The 22,131-nt window shown below is 41.1% G+C and overlaps 1 protein-coding gene across 6 annotated transcripts in view; it reads left to right on the top strand.

Annotated features, from left to right (window-relative positions):
* Positions 1–19,285, top strand: part of LOC107224931 (protein eva-1 homolog C) — a 79,679-nt gene extending 60,394 nt beyond the window's left edge. For 5 of the 6 annotated variants that reach the window (XM_046745851.1, XM_046745850.1, XM_046745852.1 and 2 more), the window contains 4 exons: positions 9,382–9,603; positions 17,385–17,633; positions 18,519–18,750; positions 18,924–19,285. In XM_046745851.1, coding sequence (XP_046601807.1) covers positions 9,382–9,603; positions 17,385–17,633; positions 18,519–18,750; positions 18,924–19,161 — 941 coding nt within the window. In that variant the 3' untranslated portion in view covers positions 19,162–19,285. The remainder of the gene's footprint in view (positions 1–9,381; positions 9,604–17,384; positions 17,634–18,518; positions 18,751–18,923) is intronic. The other variant, XM_015665189.2, reaches the window with a different exon arrangement.
* Positions 19,286–22,131: the final 2,846 nt, after the last annotated feature.

The following is a 22,131-nucleotide window of genomic DNA, read 5'->3' as shown; positions in this document are numbered from 1 at the left end:
CTACCCTCTACGAGGGTTTTGCCAGGGAATCGTTATACCTTCCAAAGTAATTACTATATAACCGTAAAAATGACAAGCAAAAAAAGTAATGGAAATTGTGCGAATATATCCGACATTAGCATCATCGCGGGTAGAAATTTAACCCAATTTATGTTACACAGACAAAGACGAAGGTGATTTATACTGGGGAGGGGGGAAAAAATTGACTCACCGTATAAATTTTGAAGCGTAAAAAGAAACAGAGAAAGAAAAAGGTTGACTGTAAAATTTCTGGTTGATTTGTGGGAGTGTTTTCTGCTCCTTTATCCTCCTGCCTGTAACAGCAACGCAGAGAACGCGATAGCTTATAAAATGATAATGATATATATCCAGGCGTTAATAAAGTATCATTTTCCGGGGGGTGCGCGACGTAAACCTCGACGATCCATAAACCGCCAGACTCTCCGATGGCTAATAGAAGAAAGAGCTGCCGCCGGTCGCGAGAGTTTCTCCGAAGGAAATATATCGCTGTATAGCATAGTCAGTGTCACGGTATCGAGGGAGTAGCTGGCTGTTTAATATATCGCCGTTTACAGGCTCCGCCGGGCCGCCATGCGCAAAACCATTTGCAACGAAAACTTCGTAAATTTCCGTGCTCCTGTAGGGCGATAAGTATCGAAGAAACTTGGATAGATACCGACGACGTGGGTACCGATATTTTGACTCACAATACCTCGGTCTTGAAATAACAACCCCTTGGTGTATATTAATCTTCACCCTGCGCTGTATAAACTATCCATACCAGTCTCAATTTCAACGTTAACTCCAGCTAATCCGTAGACATTGATTGCTTTTCAATGCCGTCCCTTAAATTACTTCCGAATCAACCCTTTGAGTCGCACATTATTGTGCTGAGTCAACATTTGCAACAAGATAGTAATGCATGGTTTTTCGATTTGCCGATAACGAATCTGAAATCGGATTTAAAAATTCAAGATGACGGATCCAGTACGGTGTACTTAAAAATCAGAAATTTCAAAAATCGATCGAATCTTTCTCGGAGACGAATCATCCCTTCAATTTCTACGACTTTTTTCCAACCAATTTCTTTCCAACAATAGTAAATTACATTAAATCGAAACAATCGAAACATCTTTTCAAACTTGTCCAAACGTAAAAAAAAACGGATGTAAAACAGGTGGTAAAAATACTTACCGCCACGACTCAAAGGGTCAATTATGCACATGGCGCCGGACGTTTATGCGTACAGGTATATGTGTACCCAGCGTGTTTAATTAAATCGTAATGATTAATCGAGCGACGGGTGGCAGGGTTCGTCGGCCAGTGCACACAACAGTTCCTCAAGTGTTCGCCGTCGCCGCGTCGTTGAGATCAGTTGATTACTCTCCTGCGGCTCGCCGCCTCTGCTGGCCCGCTGCATCGAGTCTCCCTCCCCCTCTCCCTCGTCCCGTCTCGCCGTTCTTTTCATCCCTCCCGTCCCTGAATCGGTGCGGTAATCGGCGTGACCATGGCCTGCGGGATTTAACCGCGCGTGTCATACGATCCGGTCGATACCCACAGGCGATGTTTATGCCCAACCGCCTATGACTACGAGAGAGTTGAAACACGACTCGATCAAAGAAACCTGCACCCTCCGGCTAACTAGGCGTATAATATGCGCCCCGAACTATATCGCCGCCTCGCCCTTTCATTTCACACGGGGAAACAATTCCCTGTCACCCGATAGATCGGTTCAATTCCGTGTACGAGGTATTCCGTGCCAACTCGACCCGACCCGAATCCTCGCCATCTACGATTACGCTTCAAATTTGATACCTACGGTGTTTCGATGGTTGAAAAAGTAAGCCCTGAATTGTTTCAGATTTTTTTGTTGCCTTAGTTTCACACCAATTTACATGCTAAAGTCCGTCAGTTGTACGAAAAAATTATCGATACGAATAATCTTTGCGATCAAAGTTTCGAATGGTACGAAACCCGACGCTCGAAGTTCCGAAAGGACAAAATTTCGAAAGAGCGTAACTTCGACGAGTCAAAGTACCGAAAGCTCGAAAGTGAGAAAATTCAAAAATCTGAAAGATCCAAATTTCTCATGATCGAAGATTTTCAATTCTGTGAATTTCCGGCTTGGTTTTGTATTGGATTTTCGATATTCTTACGTTTGGAATTCTGGTAATTCTAACTTTTCCTTTTCTAATTTTTTACACAGACTCGTTGAGTAAACTACGCTCCGTGAGTATATTTCAATTTTCGGAATTTTACTCCATCGAAACTTTATTTTTCCGAATTTTGCTCTATCGAAACTTTACTTTTCGGAACTTTGCCTGACTTGAATTTTCGAAATCATGCGTTTCGTAACTTTGAGCCGTCGGGTTTCCGACCATTCCAAGCTCAGCCTTTTAATATTTTTACTTCAATTTTCGTCACCAAATAATTCGAAACTAGGTACTTTCGGAATTTCAACCCCGCCCCATTATTCGTACACCTCTTGTTTTTTCGTACACCAAACAAATGAATAACATAGTTACACGCATTACGAATGCCCCATACGTACGGGATCGGAATTGTCGCACGAGAGTTGTTCGTCATCTGATTCTTCACAGTCGACGAAACTCCATCCCGGAACGGACCGCAGCCCTGACCGAGGTGCCCACAGCGACACGTAATATCACCGAGATTACATTATACGAATGTAAATGTCGCATCTAACCCGTACCTACTTGCCTTCGTACGATACGATTACATATACACATATATGTATATATATATATATATATATGTATAGACACACCTACCATACGCGAGGTTCGCTGCATGTTAAATAGCGAAGGACACAATGTGCAAGCACGTGTTGCCGAGGGGAAAGAGGTGGCGGGCGTTCGAAACTTGCAGAGAAAACCAGATGCCATGGGAGGAGAGCTTCGACTGAACTCTCTTATCTATTTATGCCGTGGCGTTGCGGAACGGCGGCTAGAAATGCATGAGACTAAAACAAACCCTCTGCCCCAGTGTTACTTCGCCTCTCTCTCCGCCGACTGTGAAATGGTTTACACACAATGTCTGGTCGTTTCGACATACGTGTGTGTCGGGCTCTGCAACAATATCGCGAAAATTATATCACGTGCAGGGGCAAAAGCTCCGTCTGACCTAATTTTCCTCCGAAAGCTCGCGTCAATGAAATATAGGTATAACCGGTTAATTAAACGGGCGGATACCCAGCTGCCCGCTCTCCTTATACCTACGGCACCACCTCCCACCTTACCGGGATATTTGACTCGAGACAAAAGAATCGGGGATTTTAATTAAGAGTTATTAACCCGGCGGGGGGACGCCTTCTACTCTATCTTTTTTTCCTCTTCCTTCATTTTTCACCAAGGCTGCTCTAAACCTGCTGCCGGAAAATTCGTATACTAAAAACAATCACGATCGTCTTTCGAGTCTCGGGTTTTCTTTACCTTCTTTATTACGTTCCCCGCAGGCTGGCCGAAAGCTTTGCTCCCTTGCATTGTTGTATGGATATACGCACACACACACACGCGCACACAATACAAGGTATGTTCCAGGCCGGCAATTCGACGGGCTTGCGCGCGTGTCAACCGTCCTCCGGGGGATCCTTATCCGGCTTAAACAGCTCGCGAAATAGCAAATCGATACCCTATTCAAGGACTTTATTTGCGGATGAGACGCAGTCGGACGGGCCTTCCGACGCGAGCTTGCAAGTGGACGAGGGACGCACATGGTCAGACGGACCGCGGCGCCGCCGATGATCGTATAATACGTATACGGAGCCGTTGCGGGGGCGGCGCCGATCCCGAAGCACATCATCAAGCTCTCCGCCTTCGCTAATTCGTCATTCACTCGGTCGTTTTCTGCCCTTTTGACAAAGAATTCCTTATTCGCCAGCTAGACCGTGCATACAATCGACCTTGATTAACGCCGCTACTCTATCTTGCGTATAAAGGATGTACTGACCATAAGTTCTCAGCCAAAAGTGAATCTCGTCGACAATATTGAATATTTTATGATGATATAAAAATCGGAAAAAATCAGCCGCGACAAGGTCGATGAAAAAATTGAATTTAAATAACAATAATGCCCAAGGGTTGTGAATTAATTGTTAAAAAAAAAACAAAGTTGTCCAACAAATTTTTAGGAAACGCTTTTATTTTTTTGTCACGTGAAATGAATTCCCCGATTTTTCTGAATACCCATGAAGTCTTAACGAATTTTCTCATTGTTTTGAAATTTCCGTTTTCGAGAATGTTAAAGTTTGAAAAACAGAGGAAAAATCGTAGATTGTGAATACTTTTTCGTAAAAGCGTTGTATATTACAGTTAAAAAGTTTCCGGGTCATTGAACGAATAGTTTTGTGAATACAGCTTTTGAAAATTTGAAAAAAAAAATTCATATGTATCTAAAAAAAAAATCAACGAATTAATATCCCGGACAAGAAAAAAGAACATTCCCTAAAAATTTTTTGATCAATTTATCGCCAACTGTTGGGCATTATTATTACTGAAATGTGATTTGATCGCCGTCTTTACCGCGGTTGATTTTTTTCTCCGATTTTCGTCTTATCGCAAAATATTCAATATCGTCGACGAGACTGACTTTCGGTTGATATTGCGTAGCCACAGAACGAGGACGAAATCTCCGGACGTTATCGCTCCGCGGCGAAGGAGAAGAAGCTCCGCACCGTCTGGCTGGCTCTGCGCTTTTCTCTCAGCCGGCACGACTGGCTCCCGGATTTAGGGTTTCCCTTGGAACCTGCGGGGTCCGCTTCGCCCGGCGATATCTCTCGCTGATGGGACTTCGGGGAATAATTATAACAGCCAGGGTCCTTCTCGGGTTCGCGTGCCCCCCTATCTCTCGCTCTTAGCCCCGAAACCCGGCACGGCTGGCCGCGTATCTGGGAGATGAAGAGACCCCTCTTCGTCTCGATGCAGGTCCAACCACTGGCCGAATGCGACGACCTCCGAGGCGGAGGTTCTGCGTTTTATGGCGGATATGATACCTTCAAGGGAGGGGTGACTGCCTTATTACGATTCATCTCGAGAAGGTGCGAGGTCCGGGATTAAGTCGCTGCTATCTTCGTTTACCGAAACCGGCCGGTTGATTGAGACGATGTATCGTGTTACGAGTATCGAGGCTGCTTCAACGACGGATTAGGAGATAAAATCGTCGTCGAGGTTAACGGTGAGGTAATGCGATGCGAACGAGGATGAGAGAATAAAATAAAGTTTTATAACTCGCGGTTTTAACCCAAAACGAATTGCGGTCTGGTTGCGGGTTTCCAAGGGAAGGATGAAGGGACAGGCAACACAACTGAATTACGCAAATTACGGAAATAAGGGGCGAATATTTGCAAGTTTAAGTAAATGTCCCTCTACCGAAGAAAGTTTCGTCCTCACGGATGCGGATCGACGCGGTGCGGTCTCTCTCTCTCTCTCTCTCTCTCTCTCTCACTCTCTCTCTATTCTCTCTTTATCTTTCTCTGAGTGAGCGAGCTGCGTTACCCTGTGGTTAGAACTTTGCGACACCTATAACGCCTACCAACTTTTAGTACTTTGAAACGCCGCGACCCTGTCCACAAGACATGCAAATTTTGTCTCGGGTACTCGAAGAGTCTTTCCGAGTGCGACCGACGGATGCACGGAAAATTTGTGCATCGTGACGAGGTGTTTTCACGCTTCAAAAATCTAACATAGATAGTCTTTGATACAAAATTTTGCCATTGACACATATACACGAAAAAGTAGATCAAAACAGAAGATTGTGAAAAGCCGTTGAAACGAAAACAATTGATTAAAATGTACAAAAATTCAGAAATTTTAACAGTAAATTCTCGGCGATAGAATCAAAAGTTCGTATAAACGCCAATTTCTTTTCTTTTTTTTTCGCAAGCGCTTTGAAGACTACTTAAACGCGTAGAAAATTGAAACTAAAAAAATTATACACCGAGGATATCGATCATCCAAATCATCGTCGTACCTACCATCGCATGCGACCTTTTACTCTTAATTAAATTGTCAAACCAACTTCAACGTCAACGTTTCTGACCATATTCTCATGTTTCAAGCATAAAAAAAAATGTGTATCCGTGCTTTTGATTTTTTCAACAGCAAAGGTCGCGAGATGGCGCTTACAGGTCGCAAGCCATTAGTCGGGTGATATTAAAATCGTGTTTTTCACCTCCGACTGTTCTCTCAGGTTTCACGTATCAACCGCATTCTCTTTCTCTCACCCCGGAGCGACAGGTGACGTTTAACGTAACGTAAAAATAAAATTCTCGTTGAATCTAGTTTATTTGCCAAATTTTTATCCGTACCGCGAAACTCCTCCCTCACATCTTTCATTCCCTTCGCATTCTCGCATTCTCGCCTTATTTCCAGTGAGAAAAACGGAAATGTTTTGGCATTTAACTTTGTCACTCTCCCTCCGAATACTCGACAAGTTTTTTTGTGTTTTCTTTACCTTTATTTTTTCCTCTTTTTCCATTATACTCACACTCGTCCGCCTCTTTTTCTTTTCTTCTTTTATTTTCTTCCTTACTTTCGTATTTTTTTATTTTTTTTTTTTTTGTTTTCTTGTTTTTTTATTTTTTTTTTTTATTCCAGACTTTCGAGAACCTCGTGAATCTTGTTAACCCAAAGATTATTACATTCATTTCGTCCCACAGGATTTCCTTTTTTTTTTCTCTCCCGTTCCCTCGTGTTTTCACCCGACCCGAATTTCTGTCACCTTCATTTTCCCTTTCTTTAGTTTTGCTTTATAGCTCAGCTTTGTTATTTCGTTTCACCTATTTCTTCCTCTGAATATTTTTCTTGGTATTTTTTTCTTCTTTCGACGCTGTTTCTTTGGCACTACCACGCAAACCTTACCTTTCCCCGCGGTCGAGTTTAACAACACCTTTTGGCAATGTCAATTTTCATTTTCGTTTTTCTTCTCTCTTCCTTGTAACGGTTACCTTTTTTCTATTCGTTTGTTTCCTTCGAGACTCTTCAACGCGATCTCGCACAAGAGCCTTAAAACTTCAACAAACAAACATTTCGATGATTTTTCCAGTATTTCCCACGCACTTCCCGATCGTGTAATATTTTCTATCGATCTATAAAATAAAGGCGAAAGCGTTGAGACGAGGTCTCTTATATTTAACAAGTAAACAACTTGAGGGGATGATTTGTCATTACCTTTGCCGACGCTAATTTGTCGTTATATTTCACTCGAGCCTGAATCTCACCTGTGCGCGGCAGGCGTATATCTATGTATACGTACACGTATATAGAGATAATGCGCGTACAAGGTAACAACGCGGTAGCCGAAGTACACGTAGCCTGGGCCTGCAAACTGCGGTCTGTGCTGTCGTCCTTCGCCATATCGCATTATGGCAGCATGCAGCTCCCTCAAGCCTTCAAGCTTTTGATGTTTAGCTCTCCTCTAATTTTGACAAAATTTCATCCGTAAACCTCAAAGCCATGCGCGCATCCTTCGCTTCTTCCCTCTCGTGTTTAACACACGCGACGAGGGGAAAGGGCGGGGGAGGATAGTGGGTTCGAAAATCGTGTTTACGCGAACGTGGAAATCGTTTTTGCCCATCGAACCGGCCCAAAGAGCTTCTTCTTCTTTTTTTTTGGGGGGGGGGGGTTCAATCGATATTTTCAACCCAGGTGCGTCCGTGGATAATAACTTTCTTGTCGGGGACACCCTGATCACAAAGTTCTGTCTCAAACGACTAAAAGTTTCGTAGAAATTTGATGACAGTCTTGGCGGAGAAAATACTCACTCCTTTCAAATAATTGATTTCATAGGTCTGCAAAAAAGAAAAAAGGTCAACATTTATGGAGATACCGCCATTTTATAACAACGAAATAGTAAATTTTTTCATGAAATTTACTCAACATCCCGTGTTCATTCTTTTTGCCTATGAAACACGCTTCCGATTTCCATTTTCTCTTTCCCTGTTTGTATTTATTCTTGAGTCTCTCTCTAATACGTGTTCAATGAAAGTAAGAAATCAATTTTACATAGGATTTTTACAATCAAGAATATGATACCAGGTTTCGTGTTGAACGGGAGTTTCAATCCGATTGAAACTACAAGCACCAGTTGAAAAAAAAAAACAAAAAACCCGGCGTGATGCAATTTTTCGAGTATTTTTCTCGGTTTCAGTGAGTGAAAATCTATAAGAAAACGGTATAAAAAAAAAACCAGTTCAGTTTTCTGGTTGCAGACCCGTGTTTTCGTATATTTTTCCATAGATAAAGTACAACAGAAAAGGAAAGTCGAACCGAGTACAAGGGTCGCTCCGTATTTCCTCAATTTGGAAAAGTTAACCGAACTCTGAAAAGGATATATTACGCGTAGAGAGTCAGCGACGTTTCACGCATCCACCGAAGTTTGCCCTCTAATCAAACGAAGTCGATAAATGCGTACAATAAATTCCAATAGCTATACCGAACCCTACCAGTCGGAGTTGTATAGTTACAGGCGTTCCTTGGGGTGAATTCGTGAGTACGATTTTGCCATTCCCTGGCTGGTGAGGAGCCTTTCAACGCCCCCCGAGATACCTCCGTAACAACTTTTGATCGTCGCCGCGTCATTAACCAAACGACCGTCAAGTTAGAAATTATATCGCACGGCTAGTTTTCTCCTACCTATCTATCTTCTTATCTACCTAGCTAGGAAAATAGGCGGGGGAAAAGGTGAAACGAGTTATCAAACTCCCGCCTCCCGTTCGTTATTATTATCACAATCATCCTATCTCATCCCATCAGATTATCCTACAGACGAGTTTTTGGGAAGGGTTAAGGGGCGCTCGGCAGGTACGTGGCATAATTTAGTGGTTCATAGTTGATGTGGTCATCCGGCGCGGTCGTCGCTGAATCGCCTCGCCTCGCCATCATACGTGACGTCGTATCCTCCCGTTAACCGGTCGCATCAGCTAGCTCGAGATCCTCCCTCTCTCCCTCTCCCTCTCCCTCTCCCTCTCCCTCGCCATTTTCACATCTTCGCCCTCGACCGCATCGTCGTATTAATATCCTAAGCCGCTTCTCGAATTACCGAACATCGGCTAAGCTCCTTTTCCATATTTACTGCCCCCTCTATACATGAACAATGCAAACACTCGTGCCGGAAGCCGCCTCCCCGCAAGGGCTAGAACCACCGCGATTTAAACCTTTCACTCGATGTTTTCCCAAAAGATTGCGTCGGCTCGTACGTAGGTATAATCGCTTCGTCCCACGATTTGCAACCAACGAATGATCTCTCATATTCTTATCAGGTATTTTTCGTTCCAGTCCTGCAATTAATTTCTGTCCTATGTTACGTCACCGAGTATCCTTATCGCGATAATTATTCTTCGATGTTCTTCTCCCTCCTCTCCAGTTCCTCGGAAAGTGCTACGGGAGCAGTACGAGGGGGCGGTTGAACCCGACGAAACGGACCTTGTGAACGAGTTCGAGGAGGGTTACGACAGGGCAGATTTTCGCGCGGAGTTCAGCCCGAGTCCGAACTTGGAGGGTCCCCAGCCTCAGCCGAGAGATAACGGTACCCGGGATGGACCGACCGTCAGTTCTTCACCGCCAAGGGCGAGAACCAACAATGACGGTAAGTCGAGGAGATCCTTTTCTTGGCATATATCTTCTTCTATAATTTTTCTCGCTCTCTGGGTGTTAAGACTCGGATTGATACTTGGCTTGTGGCTGAATGCATGCGCTGAGTTTGCCTGGTGAATAATCTTTGTCGTTTGTTGTTGTTTTATTACCGTTAAATTATTCTTTCCTCTTAATTAACCGTTAGTAGCGATCTCGTCGTTCGTCGTCATCCCAATCTGCACTGACGTTTTCGCGAAAGAGGATAATTTCATCAAGAACGATCACAAGTGATCGTTTTTCGATCAAATCGATTACTTTTTCTCGACTAATAGAGCATAATCGATAATCAGAGTATCAATTGTCATCAATGTCTTACTCGCTAAGTACGCGTGTTTGATACAACAAGTGAAAGATGAATGAATATTTTTCACCTGAAATTGATAAATATTTTCAATGAGACTATATGTATATTATCAAAAAAAAAAAAAACTTGTCCGCTATTAAGACTGCGTGCTGGAATTTACGATATTTAAGTTTCAAATGCAACGTTTCTAAAACACAAAAAAGAAAAAAAGAAAAATCAAAAGAATAATGGATTAATCGATGGATTTTTACCGATTCAATCGAGTCGTGTTTGATTATTTTTTTGGACTCGATTAATCTTAGCTTAAAGTGGGCATCGCCAATTATTTTACGTTTAAATTAACATACATACCAGGCGATCCTGAAGCTTTTTGTTGTGCCTAAAAGATTGGTACAAGGCAATTTTCCTGAGAGAGTGGGGTTTTTAATTCATTGCTTTAATTAAACCCCCCCATACCCGGAAAGAGTGGCTGTTGTAGTTACCAGCTACAGTGTGTATGTATTATATTGTCGGCTCATATTTCATTCTATCTCTACGCAATTATGCGAAGCATCCTGCGGATGCCGCAGCCGTCGCTCCGAATTTTTTTCACCTCCTTTTTGTTTTTTTTATCCCCTCTTCTTTTTCGATTTTTCACCCCGCTTCGCTTCACTTTCGTATAATTGCTGCCGCTGTGTAATTTGATTTCAAACATCGCACAACCGACGATACGTATCGTACATGCATGTTTCTTGAATTTCAACACCAACCGCTTTCGTTTTATCTTGTTGTTATCCTTTCATCATTTCCATTTCACGAGCTGCGAAGGTCGGGATGCGGGATAATCGTTAGGCTCGTGATCAATATTCCTCTCGACTTCACGCTCGCACACTCTCCGCGAGACACGCCCGCGTACGTATCTACGTACGTATGCTTTATACACGGGGTGATTTTAAAGCGAGAAAATAGCGTCCAATTGGTTTCGAAGACAGCCTCGCGTTGCGATCCTATCTCCTTGGTAAAATTGGAAGATACCGTCATGCATTTAGAGCGAGTTACCCACCCTGCATCCCATCTCCACGTCTATACGAGAAATAATGTTCTGATTATCGATAAAGGAAATGCCGAGCATCCCGCCTCCGATACTCCGGTTACCTGCATCTTTTAAGGAAAAAATTTACTCTCCTCCGAATTTCTCCGCGGAAGTTTCCTCGCGGAACGCGGAAGCGGCCTGAGGGCGACGGTATTTCGGCTCTTCATTTCACACCGACCGGAAAATTGGAGGAAAATCCGGGGAGCTTATACGTTTTCCTCTTGGCCAATTAAAGGGCTTAAGAAAGCGTCTCTGTTTGTTAAATACTTGCTCAATTTACCTACACAGATCCGTTCAGCTGCTCGCTTTGCATGCGGAAATCTTTCGGTGAGCCTCTCGTAGTCTGTTCAAGCAGACGAAGGAGCAGCTTCTCTGGTAAAGACTCGGAGACTTAATTCAGGAGCGTGGCTTCGACGCTCTTTAGGACTAACCGGAAAATTTTATACCGCACTTTTCGAAGAGCTTCAACCCTTCCTTTTTCCCTCTCATGCTGCCACGGTCTTCTCGGCTTTAACCCCGGGCTACGGCTCGAGTGACAGGGTCGAAAGCTTAGTTTCCAAAAGGTCTGAACTGCCACCACCTTTGTGACCCTGAAGACAAATTATTTTACGAGAGCCTGATTGCAAAGGAAGAATCCCAGAGAGTAGTTTTTCAATGCGGCGAGAAGATTTTTCATTTTCGAAACGCGTCAGTTTCCGCTTTGGATATGGATTTGCGTTGGGCGGGGTTAGGATTCTGAATTTTAAGACTTCCGAAAACGCCTGATTCCGAATTATTTGGTGGCGAAACTTGAAGTAAAGAAAACAAACTTTGAAGAAACGACAAAGTTCCGAAAATTCTCGACGAGTGAGTGTAAAAATTGAGAAAAACCGAAAATCGGAATGACGGGGATTCCTAACGTAAAAATATCCAACATCCAGAACAAAGAAATATCAAAGTAGTGAAACTCCACCAAGCCAGAAATTCGCAAAACTCAAAATCTTGGATCATTCGAAATTTCGATGTTTCAGATTTGAAAATTTTCTCACTTTCACACTTTTGTAACGTCCATTCGGAATTTTGCACTTTCGTAACTTGGAGCACCGCGAAGGTTCGGACCATTTGAAACTTTGATGTTTCGTCAAAGTTCGATTTCCTTACTTTGAGTTTCGTCGGAAATTTTTTCGCTCTCGGAACTCTTCAAATTTGGAATTTCAACCCCGCCCTTTGTGCGTACAAGGTAGGTACATCGAGACTCGAGTGAGAAATTAGGGAGACATTCCGGAAGCATCTTCGACGCGATTCTTCACCGTCGGGTTATTTTCGTTATACGGCGTGGTGTATTCGAGCCCCTCTCTCTCTCTCTCTCTCTTTCTCATTCTCTGCTCTGCTCCTTGATGCATCAATTTCTTATGCCCCACTTTATCTTCCTCGTATTTCTCATCTTTCTCATCTTACTCGCATCAGCAACAACGACGTCCTCCTCGTTCCGGAAAACGAATATGTAGCCATCCGCCATACGCTGCGTCAATGAAATATTTATGAGGCAATTTCCCCGTCGTGCTTTTATTCGTGATATTATTGTTATTGTTAATATAATTATTATTTTCCTGTCATGATGAAAATTCATCCACTTTTTGTCCAATGATCAGTCTCGTCCCTCAGACGCTGCTGGACCGATCATTTTTCTACCAATTATTATCCCCGTCAAGTATCGCTGGCATAAATCATCCGCTCTTCACGGATTAATCATATATAATTCAGGGTTTTTGATTAGTTTGGAAAGTGGGTTAGATTGCCTCGTCCAAACTTCTAGTGATTTTCTGCGATGCAAGATTTCGACGCCCGTATAGTTAGATAATACGGAAATTACAAGCGAGGAGAAGAGAAACATGACGTAGACATTGATTGGCTGCGAAAACTTATTTGCAACAAGATCGCCAATTCTTTTTGCGATACAATAAATACGACGTAAACGAGGTAAAGGTATAAAATCGAATGGTTACGTGTATACGTGTATATATATATATATATATATATATATATATATATATTTATATACAGCTGGTAATACGCAACTTTCGAAAACACCGATAAAGTATATTTTATACCTTTGTATAATCATATAATCATATAATAATGTAATAATACATTTATCCATCGTCGCAGATACGAAATTGCGTTGCAAAATTTTATAGCCACAACGATATTGGACGTCTCGGATAGGCGAGGAGGAAGAAATGGCGATTTTTTACCCCACAGCTCTACGGGTATTATTAACGCGGGTTTTTCGCTCAACAGAAACCGTTAGTCAGCTAACTCCGACAGAATTAATGAGATTTTTAATCCCCTTATTATTCAGTGACTTTAATCCCGTCTCACTTTTTTCCATTTGTCATTTAGGCGACATTGAAAATTGCCTGAGAAGGAAGCTTCGATTCGAGATACGCTCGCGTGTATCGCGTATCAAACTTTTCTCTTCCTTTTTACCTTTTTTTTTTTCCTTTCGTTACAACACGCGTCCAATTTCATCCCCACGATTAATTTCAGCTTGGCTCTGATTCCGATCAAAGTTTTCAACTCTTCTCTCGCACTTTCTGCACCGTTTATTTTCTTTGACTCTTTTTCTCTCTGCGTCCTTTCGCGCAAACTCGAACCGATTGAAAAGGTTACGATAAACTCACGCGCCGATCCGCACGCTTCTTCTCGGCTTTTACTCTATTCGGCAACGACCGGATCCGTCTGATCCTCTGTAGTTTAAACTTTGAATTCCTCAATACCCTCCGGTTGTGAGTAATACCCGTGTAACTTCCGAAACACTCGGGTAGAGAGAAAGTGAATTTGAGAGACGGATGCGAGGTCGGCCTTTTAATTACAACTTTGAATGATTTCAATTTGACTCGCTCCGAGATCCGCTCATACAATAATCCACACCATCTTAACGCTCGCCGACGCGACTATTCCATCCACCCCGAAAACTTTTAGGCAAAGAAGCGTGCGTTAAATGTTTCCACGGTATTTCCCCGTCTCCCCACTTTTCTGCACACTTCGCGTTATTTCAGTGTATTATACACAGGTATTCTTTTTTTCTTTTATCAAAACTTAACAGACATCAGTATGATTTTGAAGCTGGATTGTGAGAATAAAAATCACCATACGACAAGACGTCAGATTTGTATTTTATGTCAGGATTTTTCTTTCTTTCCTTTCTTCCACGATTACTCGCCTATACATATGCAACTTTAATTTCAAAGCACAAATAAGCGCCGAGAGTCTCACTACGTAAATTTTTGATTCTCTCATTTGCAGTGCGCTCTTCATGTTCTTTTCTTTCCATTTTTTCCGGCTGATTTCTTATTTTCTCTCCGTACCGTGAATTCTTCTAATCTCAGTCTCAGTCGTTTGTGCTGTACATGTGTACATATATATATATATATACAATATGCACGTAATACCTGGTTATACACTAGTTAAGTATACATCCACCTGCCAACTCTCGGTAACTTTTCCTTCATCCCTCGTTCTTTCACTCAGTCTCTCTCTTCTCGTCCTCGAAAATCTCTGCAGACGCCCGCGGTGGCCAGTCGAGTTGAGCAAACTTTTGAATAATTCACCATTGCACACGTTTAATCAAAGTGGAGTGGTAATTAAATCAGATGAGAGGGAAAAAGAGAATGAATACCGGCCGCTGCTCTGCAGCCGAGTTCTGTAGTTAGGTATCGATATCCACGTGGCTTTGGGAAATGGGAATTCACTCTCAGGGCACACTGCACCATTTTATACGTATGACCGTATTTTCACTTTTCTAAACTTGACTGGATATCGATCGAGAATATTGGATATCATCGATTCTGTCTCTTCTTATTATTTTATCATTATTTTCTTTTCTCTCTCAACTTCTGCTCTAATTAACTCATAGGTACTAAGAATGAGTCAAGAAGAAAGAAGTGTAGAATCGAAGTTAATTATCATTTTACTACAGTGTAAATGCATACGCGTAAAGCGAGCTTGGTTCGATGTAAAAATGTTCAAATTAGAGACGAACGTTCATTATCTTCCTCCTTTAACGAACCTCTTCGTTGAGTCTCGTGGCTAAGTTGCACATCTGCAGGCGATACACGAATGACCGCGTAAAGTAATATTTGCACTTGTCAGCAATTTTATTACATCGGTATTAACCAAATTCGTTTAGTTCGCCTACGTCGATCGCAAAGGACCCCGCAGAATCCTTACAGAAGTTGATTCTCGGACGAATTGGCTGGATTTTTAGTCTGCTATAGTACATATCTTCCCGGTCAAATGTTTCCATGAACACAAGTCCCGAAAATCAGTGGTTTCTTTGCTTTGTAATTCATGAAAATCACGAGATCCGTAGATGTCAAAAAATCTGGACACCTTTCTTTCGAAGTCTGTATCTCGGATACTACCGATTTTTGTCACTTGTGTCCATGGGAACTATTAATCGAGAGGTTATTTACCATAACATACCGATAATCCAATTACCATAAGGATTCTCCGGGATCCTATTGTATTTTCTCTTCCACGTTTTTCATCATTTTCCGTTTTCCCACTCTTTGGAGCCGCTTGTTCTCGGCGACGCGACGATGATGAACGATCCGCGAGTGGCTGAAACTCGTTAAAATTCTCCGGGTCCGAACGAACCTAGGGATTTCAAACACGCACTGGCAAATGCAATATCAAATGTACTCCAGCTGTTTCAGAAGCCTCTTGAACTCTACCCCTGCAGGCTATCAATCGATCAATCGCCATTCCACCAAATTCATGTAAAAGTCTGCCCGGAGGCCGGCGGTCAGACTTTGGTCATTGATACGCACGTAGAACTCGGAACCGTTCTCGAATATTAGTCAGTCGCACTTTCGCGGGTGAAGAAAAAACTTGTTATTTCTCTTCTTTTTCTTTCTTTCTTCCTTGGTACATTACCTCACTTTAATCCGAGGTAGCAAGCGACCATTCGAATACCGAATTTGGTATCCGTGCAGATTGTGGGAATGACTTTTCACTGTAGCGTGACATTTCATTACGATCGTGAACCGTGCATGAACTTTTTTGCATCGACAAAAATTCTTGTGTACTTGTACTTTGCTGTTTTGAATACCGTTGCTTGCTTTTCATGCGGGTTCTGTCACAGATACATTTTTGTAGGCTTCGATTAATTCCAGTGCTTTACGAATCGCCAAGAGTTTCGAAATAATCAATACGTAACAGTCGATTTCACTCTGATTAAATAACAACAAATTTGTATAATCGACGAATCGAGTCGGCGGGTGTATGTTACAATCGTATCGTATAAGTTACGTGTGATAAAATTAAGAAACAAATTTCAAGTATATACAAAAGTATACATAAATTGATAAAAATATATATGAAACGTCGTAAAGATTTTTCCTCGACCTTCGAATATTACGAGCTCATAATTCATCGTATAATATCTCGGTTGGAAATATTAACAATTCTACCGTCGTCTTTCGGTAGACTGAATAATACTATATAGGTATAATTGGTTTTTCAAATATGGTCGGTTGTTATCTCCGGTACTAATTGACTTGATTTATACCCACGTGTGGGGAGATAACGGCTTGCTTACTGCGGCGCTCTGTAAACTTCATCCTCGCGTATTTCTACCGAGAAACCAACGTGAGACCGATCGTCTCTCGCCGCAAAAGTTCGTCGTGCGAATGAAATAAATCGAATATAACAATTCAACCGTTTATAAAATACTCGCATTTCAAAAGAAACGAAAAAGTAAAAGAAAACATCCGAATGTTTCGGACAAAGGCCTCTGTAATTCTGGGATATTTTCACAGGTATTTAACATAACGATACATTCACTTGTCGCACTGTTTATGTGTAATCATCACCAAACATCCGTGTTCTTTTTCAAGCAAAATTGTTTTCCTGCTTCTCTCGATTGAATATAGAAATTTTTTGAAGCACTAATAATTTTAGAGCGAATCTTTGTCCGTCTCATCATCTTGTGTACTGAACCTAATTTACTTTGATTATAAACACGTATAATCATCTTGTCTTTTTTTTTTTTTTCATCACGTACAGTGAATATAAAATTTGAAAGTGTGTAAGAAGTGCACCGACTTGTTGAATACATCACAGCAATTATTTTTCCTCGAGTTTTCATCAATTCGCATAGTTGCTTTGTTAATCAGCAGAGACTGGTGTACAGAGAGGGTGTATATAGTTTTAGTTTAACCCCTGGAAAAGAGACGTAGACGTTTAGTTGTTGTGTTTGAGAGTATATAACATTTAATATACACCCTAAATTCATAGAGATGTGTTTAATATCGGAGCTGTTGGATTATGTTTCTTTTTCTCTTCTCCATTTTCTTGTCGGGTCGCGGGATAGTGGATTCGCGATTGAAGGTAACGAGCTCGGTCGGTACACACGAGAAAAAGCGCAAGCATAGCCATAACCAAATGCCGACCGAGGACACCCCCGGAATGATGTTGGGGGACAGGGGCGGTAGTAGTAAGGCTGAGGATGACTCTGTTTTTCCGACAAACTGCACGACAGTTATCTACGCCATTCCCGAGGAGGAACGCGTTGTCGTTGGCTATCTCAATGAGTGGATCAATGCCTACGCTTTCATATCAAGTGAGTATCAAACGATATATTTTCAAAACAACCCCTAAGCCTACGAATCGCGAATACCTCATTTTCAATACGCAGGAAACCACTCTTACCGATCGCGATCATTCTTACCGATCGTCGGTAAGATCGGGGGAGAATCTCGGTAGGATCTCGAGCCGTCTGTTTTTAACCAAAAGTGATTGCTGGCTGCGGATTTCTTCACACAGAATTCAGTATTTTCCAACGGGGGGTTGTTGAAGCTTAGACGCACGCTTCGTCATCCACTGAGCTGGATGTTTTATTGATTGAAACTATACTACATATATTTATTTATTTATTTATTTATTTATTATTATTATTATTAATTTTTCTTTCGTAAAGTTTTCTAATAAATTTTCTCCTCTTTACATTAGGAATGCGGGGAGTAAATTAAAAAAAAAAAAATAAGATATCTGGCTTGCATTTTTGCTGTTACGCATCTTACAGTATTATATACATACTCTTTACGATTACGTTACGTGAATATTATATAAGCATATAATACGTTTGTATTCTCAGTAGTTGGTAGATTTTATATGCATGTGTTTGAATTTTGAACCTAGTCTAATGTCTCTTTATTACATACGTACCTGCATCATCATATTATTATTAATCGAATTATTCATTCAAGGGACGATGTGTACTTTACGAGTATTCCATCTCTCGTTTTCATCGTTGTAACAGCAGTCTTGAACGATAATAAGGAATTCATATCCTCTCAAAATACACCTTTTAGAGTCTTCTTTCCCGTCAGTTACAACGACAAGTGTCTTGACCAATGCCACGAATCTCGTGAACATTACCCAAATACCCGTCCAAATGACGAACAGGATTCATTTTTCTTTTTTCGATTCTTCCAATCCCTCTCAGAAAACCAGGAGAAATTCTATCTCTACATAATCGTTTCGGTAACGGCTGGAATACTTCTATTCCTCGGTCTGGTTATCGGGCGATTGTTGGTCAGCCGACATCGCGCTAAAAGGGAGGCTAAATTTCACGCCAACAACGACGCGTTGCCGAACGGATTCACCGACGACATCTCGGAGATCGACGCCGACATCGATCTCACAACTCCAGTTGCCGTTCCGATGCAGGACTCGAGGTACTTGAGGGCTTTGTTATTTATAGTTTCAACAACATTTTGGAATTTTTTCATTGAAACGAACAAGTAAAAACTTAGCTGTTTCGTTCGTCGGCGACTAATCGCCGATAATTGATGTTGGATAAGAGCGAAATAGAGAAAAGAAAAAATGGGACATTTGAACCCCTATCCAGGATTCCGGAAACGCAGCTGGCCGAGCGTCTTCACGGCGAGCGTTACTACTCGGACGGCAGAATCGGGTTGATGGGGACGACGCCGATTCACGCTACGAGTCAGCAGCATCACCAGCATCACGGGGGCGTCAGGATCGACCTCGGTAATCACATGGTCGGCACCGACAGCCTCCACACGATCCTTCGATCGTCCGAAAACCCGAGAACGATGAGCAACAAGAGCTACTACTACGGCTGACAAGAAGAGGGGGCAGCCCTCCGCGAGGGGAGGCCCCCCACGTTGAGTCCGGTACCGGAAGTTACCACTCGGAAGTACTGCTTCTAGGTATACAGAAACGCACGCGCACATATATATATATATATATATATATATATATATATATATATATATAATATTATATATATTCGGTAATTCGTTATTCGATCACTGTCATCAACGTTGGTTCAATTCTTGTTATCCTCTTTTCACCACCTTCCTCTTCTTCCAATGATCACCCTTCCCTCCCTCCTCCCCCTTTCTTTGATCTTACCGCGCGTAATTACAACTGTAAATAATCGTCAGATCCTTTGTCATTGATATTGGAAGTCGTGTTTTTGTAGGCAAAGATGTGTCAAGGCGCATAAACAGCTGTTTAAAAATTGCATCCCGACTAGTTAGTTAGTTAGTCGGACTCTGATCGTTCGATCATACCTCAATTCACCGTTGTACCTGGTGGAAGAAAATCCTTAGCTTCGTTTTATTTTCTCGTATTATTTACTCTCGTTTCCCTGGGGATATTCTCATGTAGATTACACGGGTTTCCGGACTTCCACGCTTTATATTGATCTTTCTTATCGGCCAACCTATGTATTACTTACTTTCTCAAATAATATGTACAACACGGACGTACACTTGCATGTGATAACTTTCCAGAGGAAATGAGTTTAGCGATCGATTCTATCTTGGTATTTTTTATTTTATTTATTTATTTTTTTTTTTTTTTGCTCTTTGTCGTAAATTTTTTATTTTCCTCTTGCGTTTGTACGCAAAATTGTACGCGAGAACCTTTTTCTTTACCATTGTTGCGCAGTTTTCCTCGATCGAATATATCGCAAAACGGCGGCATTAGTGTAATGATAAATACGCACTGTACGATAATCATTCAACGTCTGTGACAAGCGACCTTTTACTTTATCTTTCTTTTGTGTTTTCACACGCGCGCGGAGCTGAACGAGTAAAGAAAAAAGAAGAAAAAAAAAAAAAAATCAAGCATAATTATAGAATTATATCAATTTGTAAATACAATCGCGTATATGGTAAGTATGTATGCATATAGACGTATATTACTCAGAAATGTATATTAGGATACAATGTAAATCCACAAATGCGTATCGGGTATGTAAACAGAATTCACGTACGAGAGTAGGAAATTTATTCCCGTATTGAGAGTCGAGGGTGATGAAAAAAGTTGTAAAAAATAACTTTAACCGATCTTGTGCCATGAATTTCTCTTTCGATAGTTTATATAAATTAGGTAGGTAATTGTCTTTACTATAACGATGTATTGTTATTTCAATAGGTATACATGTCACGCATACAGTGGTGGGATACAGATCTGTCTAACGATTGATACTAAGTATCAAATATCCTTGGAAATTTTTCATGTTCTTCTTTTTCTTTCACCGATATAGCAATCACTTTGTCACGGATCTTGTATCGTTCGACGTAAAGTTTTGCATCGCTAAAGAATCTTATTACAGAGGCTAGAGATTTGGATTTATCGCAAGTAACAAACCACAGCGAATGAAACGAAAAGGAAGAAAATTAGGGAAATTGATACGTGTTTAAAAATGTTTCACCCACGGACTCCACGCATGCGGATATTATAACCGTTGTACGTGTAAGGTGGAAAAATCGATCGGAGATGAACTCGAGGTACCAAAGATAATTAAGGTTGAATCAACAAAGTAAGAATAATAATATTAACAATAAAAATAAACAATAACAACAAGGGTTAACGGTAACGGTAATATAGATATTAAGAAATAATATTAACTATTCTTGTTGGAATATTTTCAACGGAGTGCCTGACAATTTGAATACACATATAAAATATTACCACACCTATATGTATTATGTATATAGAGCCGTAGGATTCACGTCTGCGCGTATCGTTATCGAAAATTTCCCAACGACCTTCGTAAATTCAACAACAATACCTATATAAATAGATGCATACGTATACAGACAAACGAATCGATATCAGTTTAATTGAGGAGGGAAAATGGCGGGGTGTATGAAACTCGTTGCGGGAAAACAAATGTAACAAATATTGAGTTTTAAAGAGAGATACGAAGAAAGTAAATCATCCTCGGCCAATTTGAAGATACTTGTACGGCGTAAGTATTGGTATTTCATATCGTACACACGTTTGTTACGCGTGATATGTATGTACAAATACGTACCCGTGCAACTGTACGCGTAATGATAACTTTGTTAGTAATAATCTTTTGTATTATATGGGAGTATGGAAATTTATCTATGATAATAATTATCATTACTATTATTAGTATAATTATAATGGTGATATTATTATTCCGTTGTACTACAAATAATTATTGAATTGAATATCGCGGCCGGAAGGCGATACGGTGAAGTAATATCGCGTATAATATACAATGCGTATGGTATAATTCACGATTCCGATATATTGCGACGATGCGATGGTGTAGCAAATGTACGGCGTATTATTCTGTACACTTTTATACCATCGTCACGTCGGCGTGAAATCGTACTTAAACGACGAAAACTCGGAGCAAGACGAAAAAAAAAACAAGAAACTAAAAAAAAAAAAACAAAAAACAAAAAGAAACAAAAAACAAAAAGAAAAAAGAATACGTTGTACATAATTCTGTAAAATATATGGTAATTAGTATAATATAGATGGTATACGTATAAAAATTTCTCAAAGCTGACTTGAGTACGCGTTGTATAGTACGTAAACAGGATGAAAAGAAAAAGAAGGAAAAACGTAAAACAACGGAAACAATGAAGAAAAATGAAAGAATCAACCAAAATGTCAGAAAATAACGTCACTAGTCTAGGTTGACTTTCTTACGCCTCTGCCCCCCCCCCCCCCCCTTTCCGCCCCCGCCCCCCTTACCACCCATATAATACTTAATAATATCAATTTGCCATTATTATTTTTCTACGAAATCGATACACTGT

The sequence above is a fragment of the Neodiprion lecontei genome, chromosome 7 (assembly GCF_021901455.1).
Source record: "Neodiprion lecontei isolate iyNeoLeco1 chromosome 7, iyNeoLeco1.1, whole genome shotgun sequence".
NCBI classification, from domain to species: Eukaryota; Metazoa; Arthropoda; class Insecta; order Hymenoptera; family Diprionidae; genus Neodiprion; species Neodiprion lecontei.
This window is presented reverse-complemented; position numbering and strand designations above follow the sequence as displayed.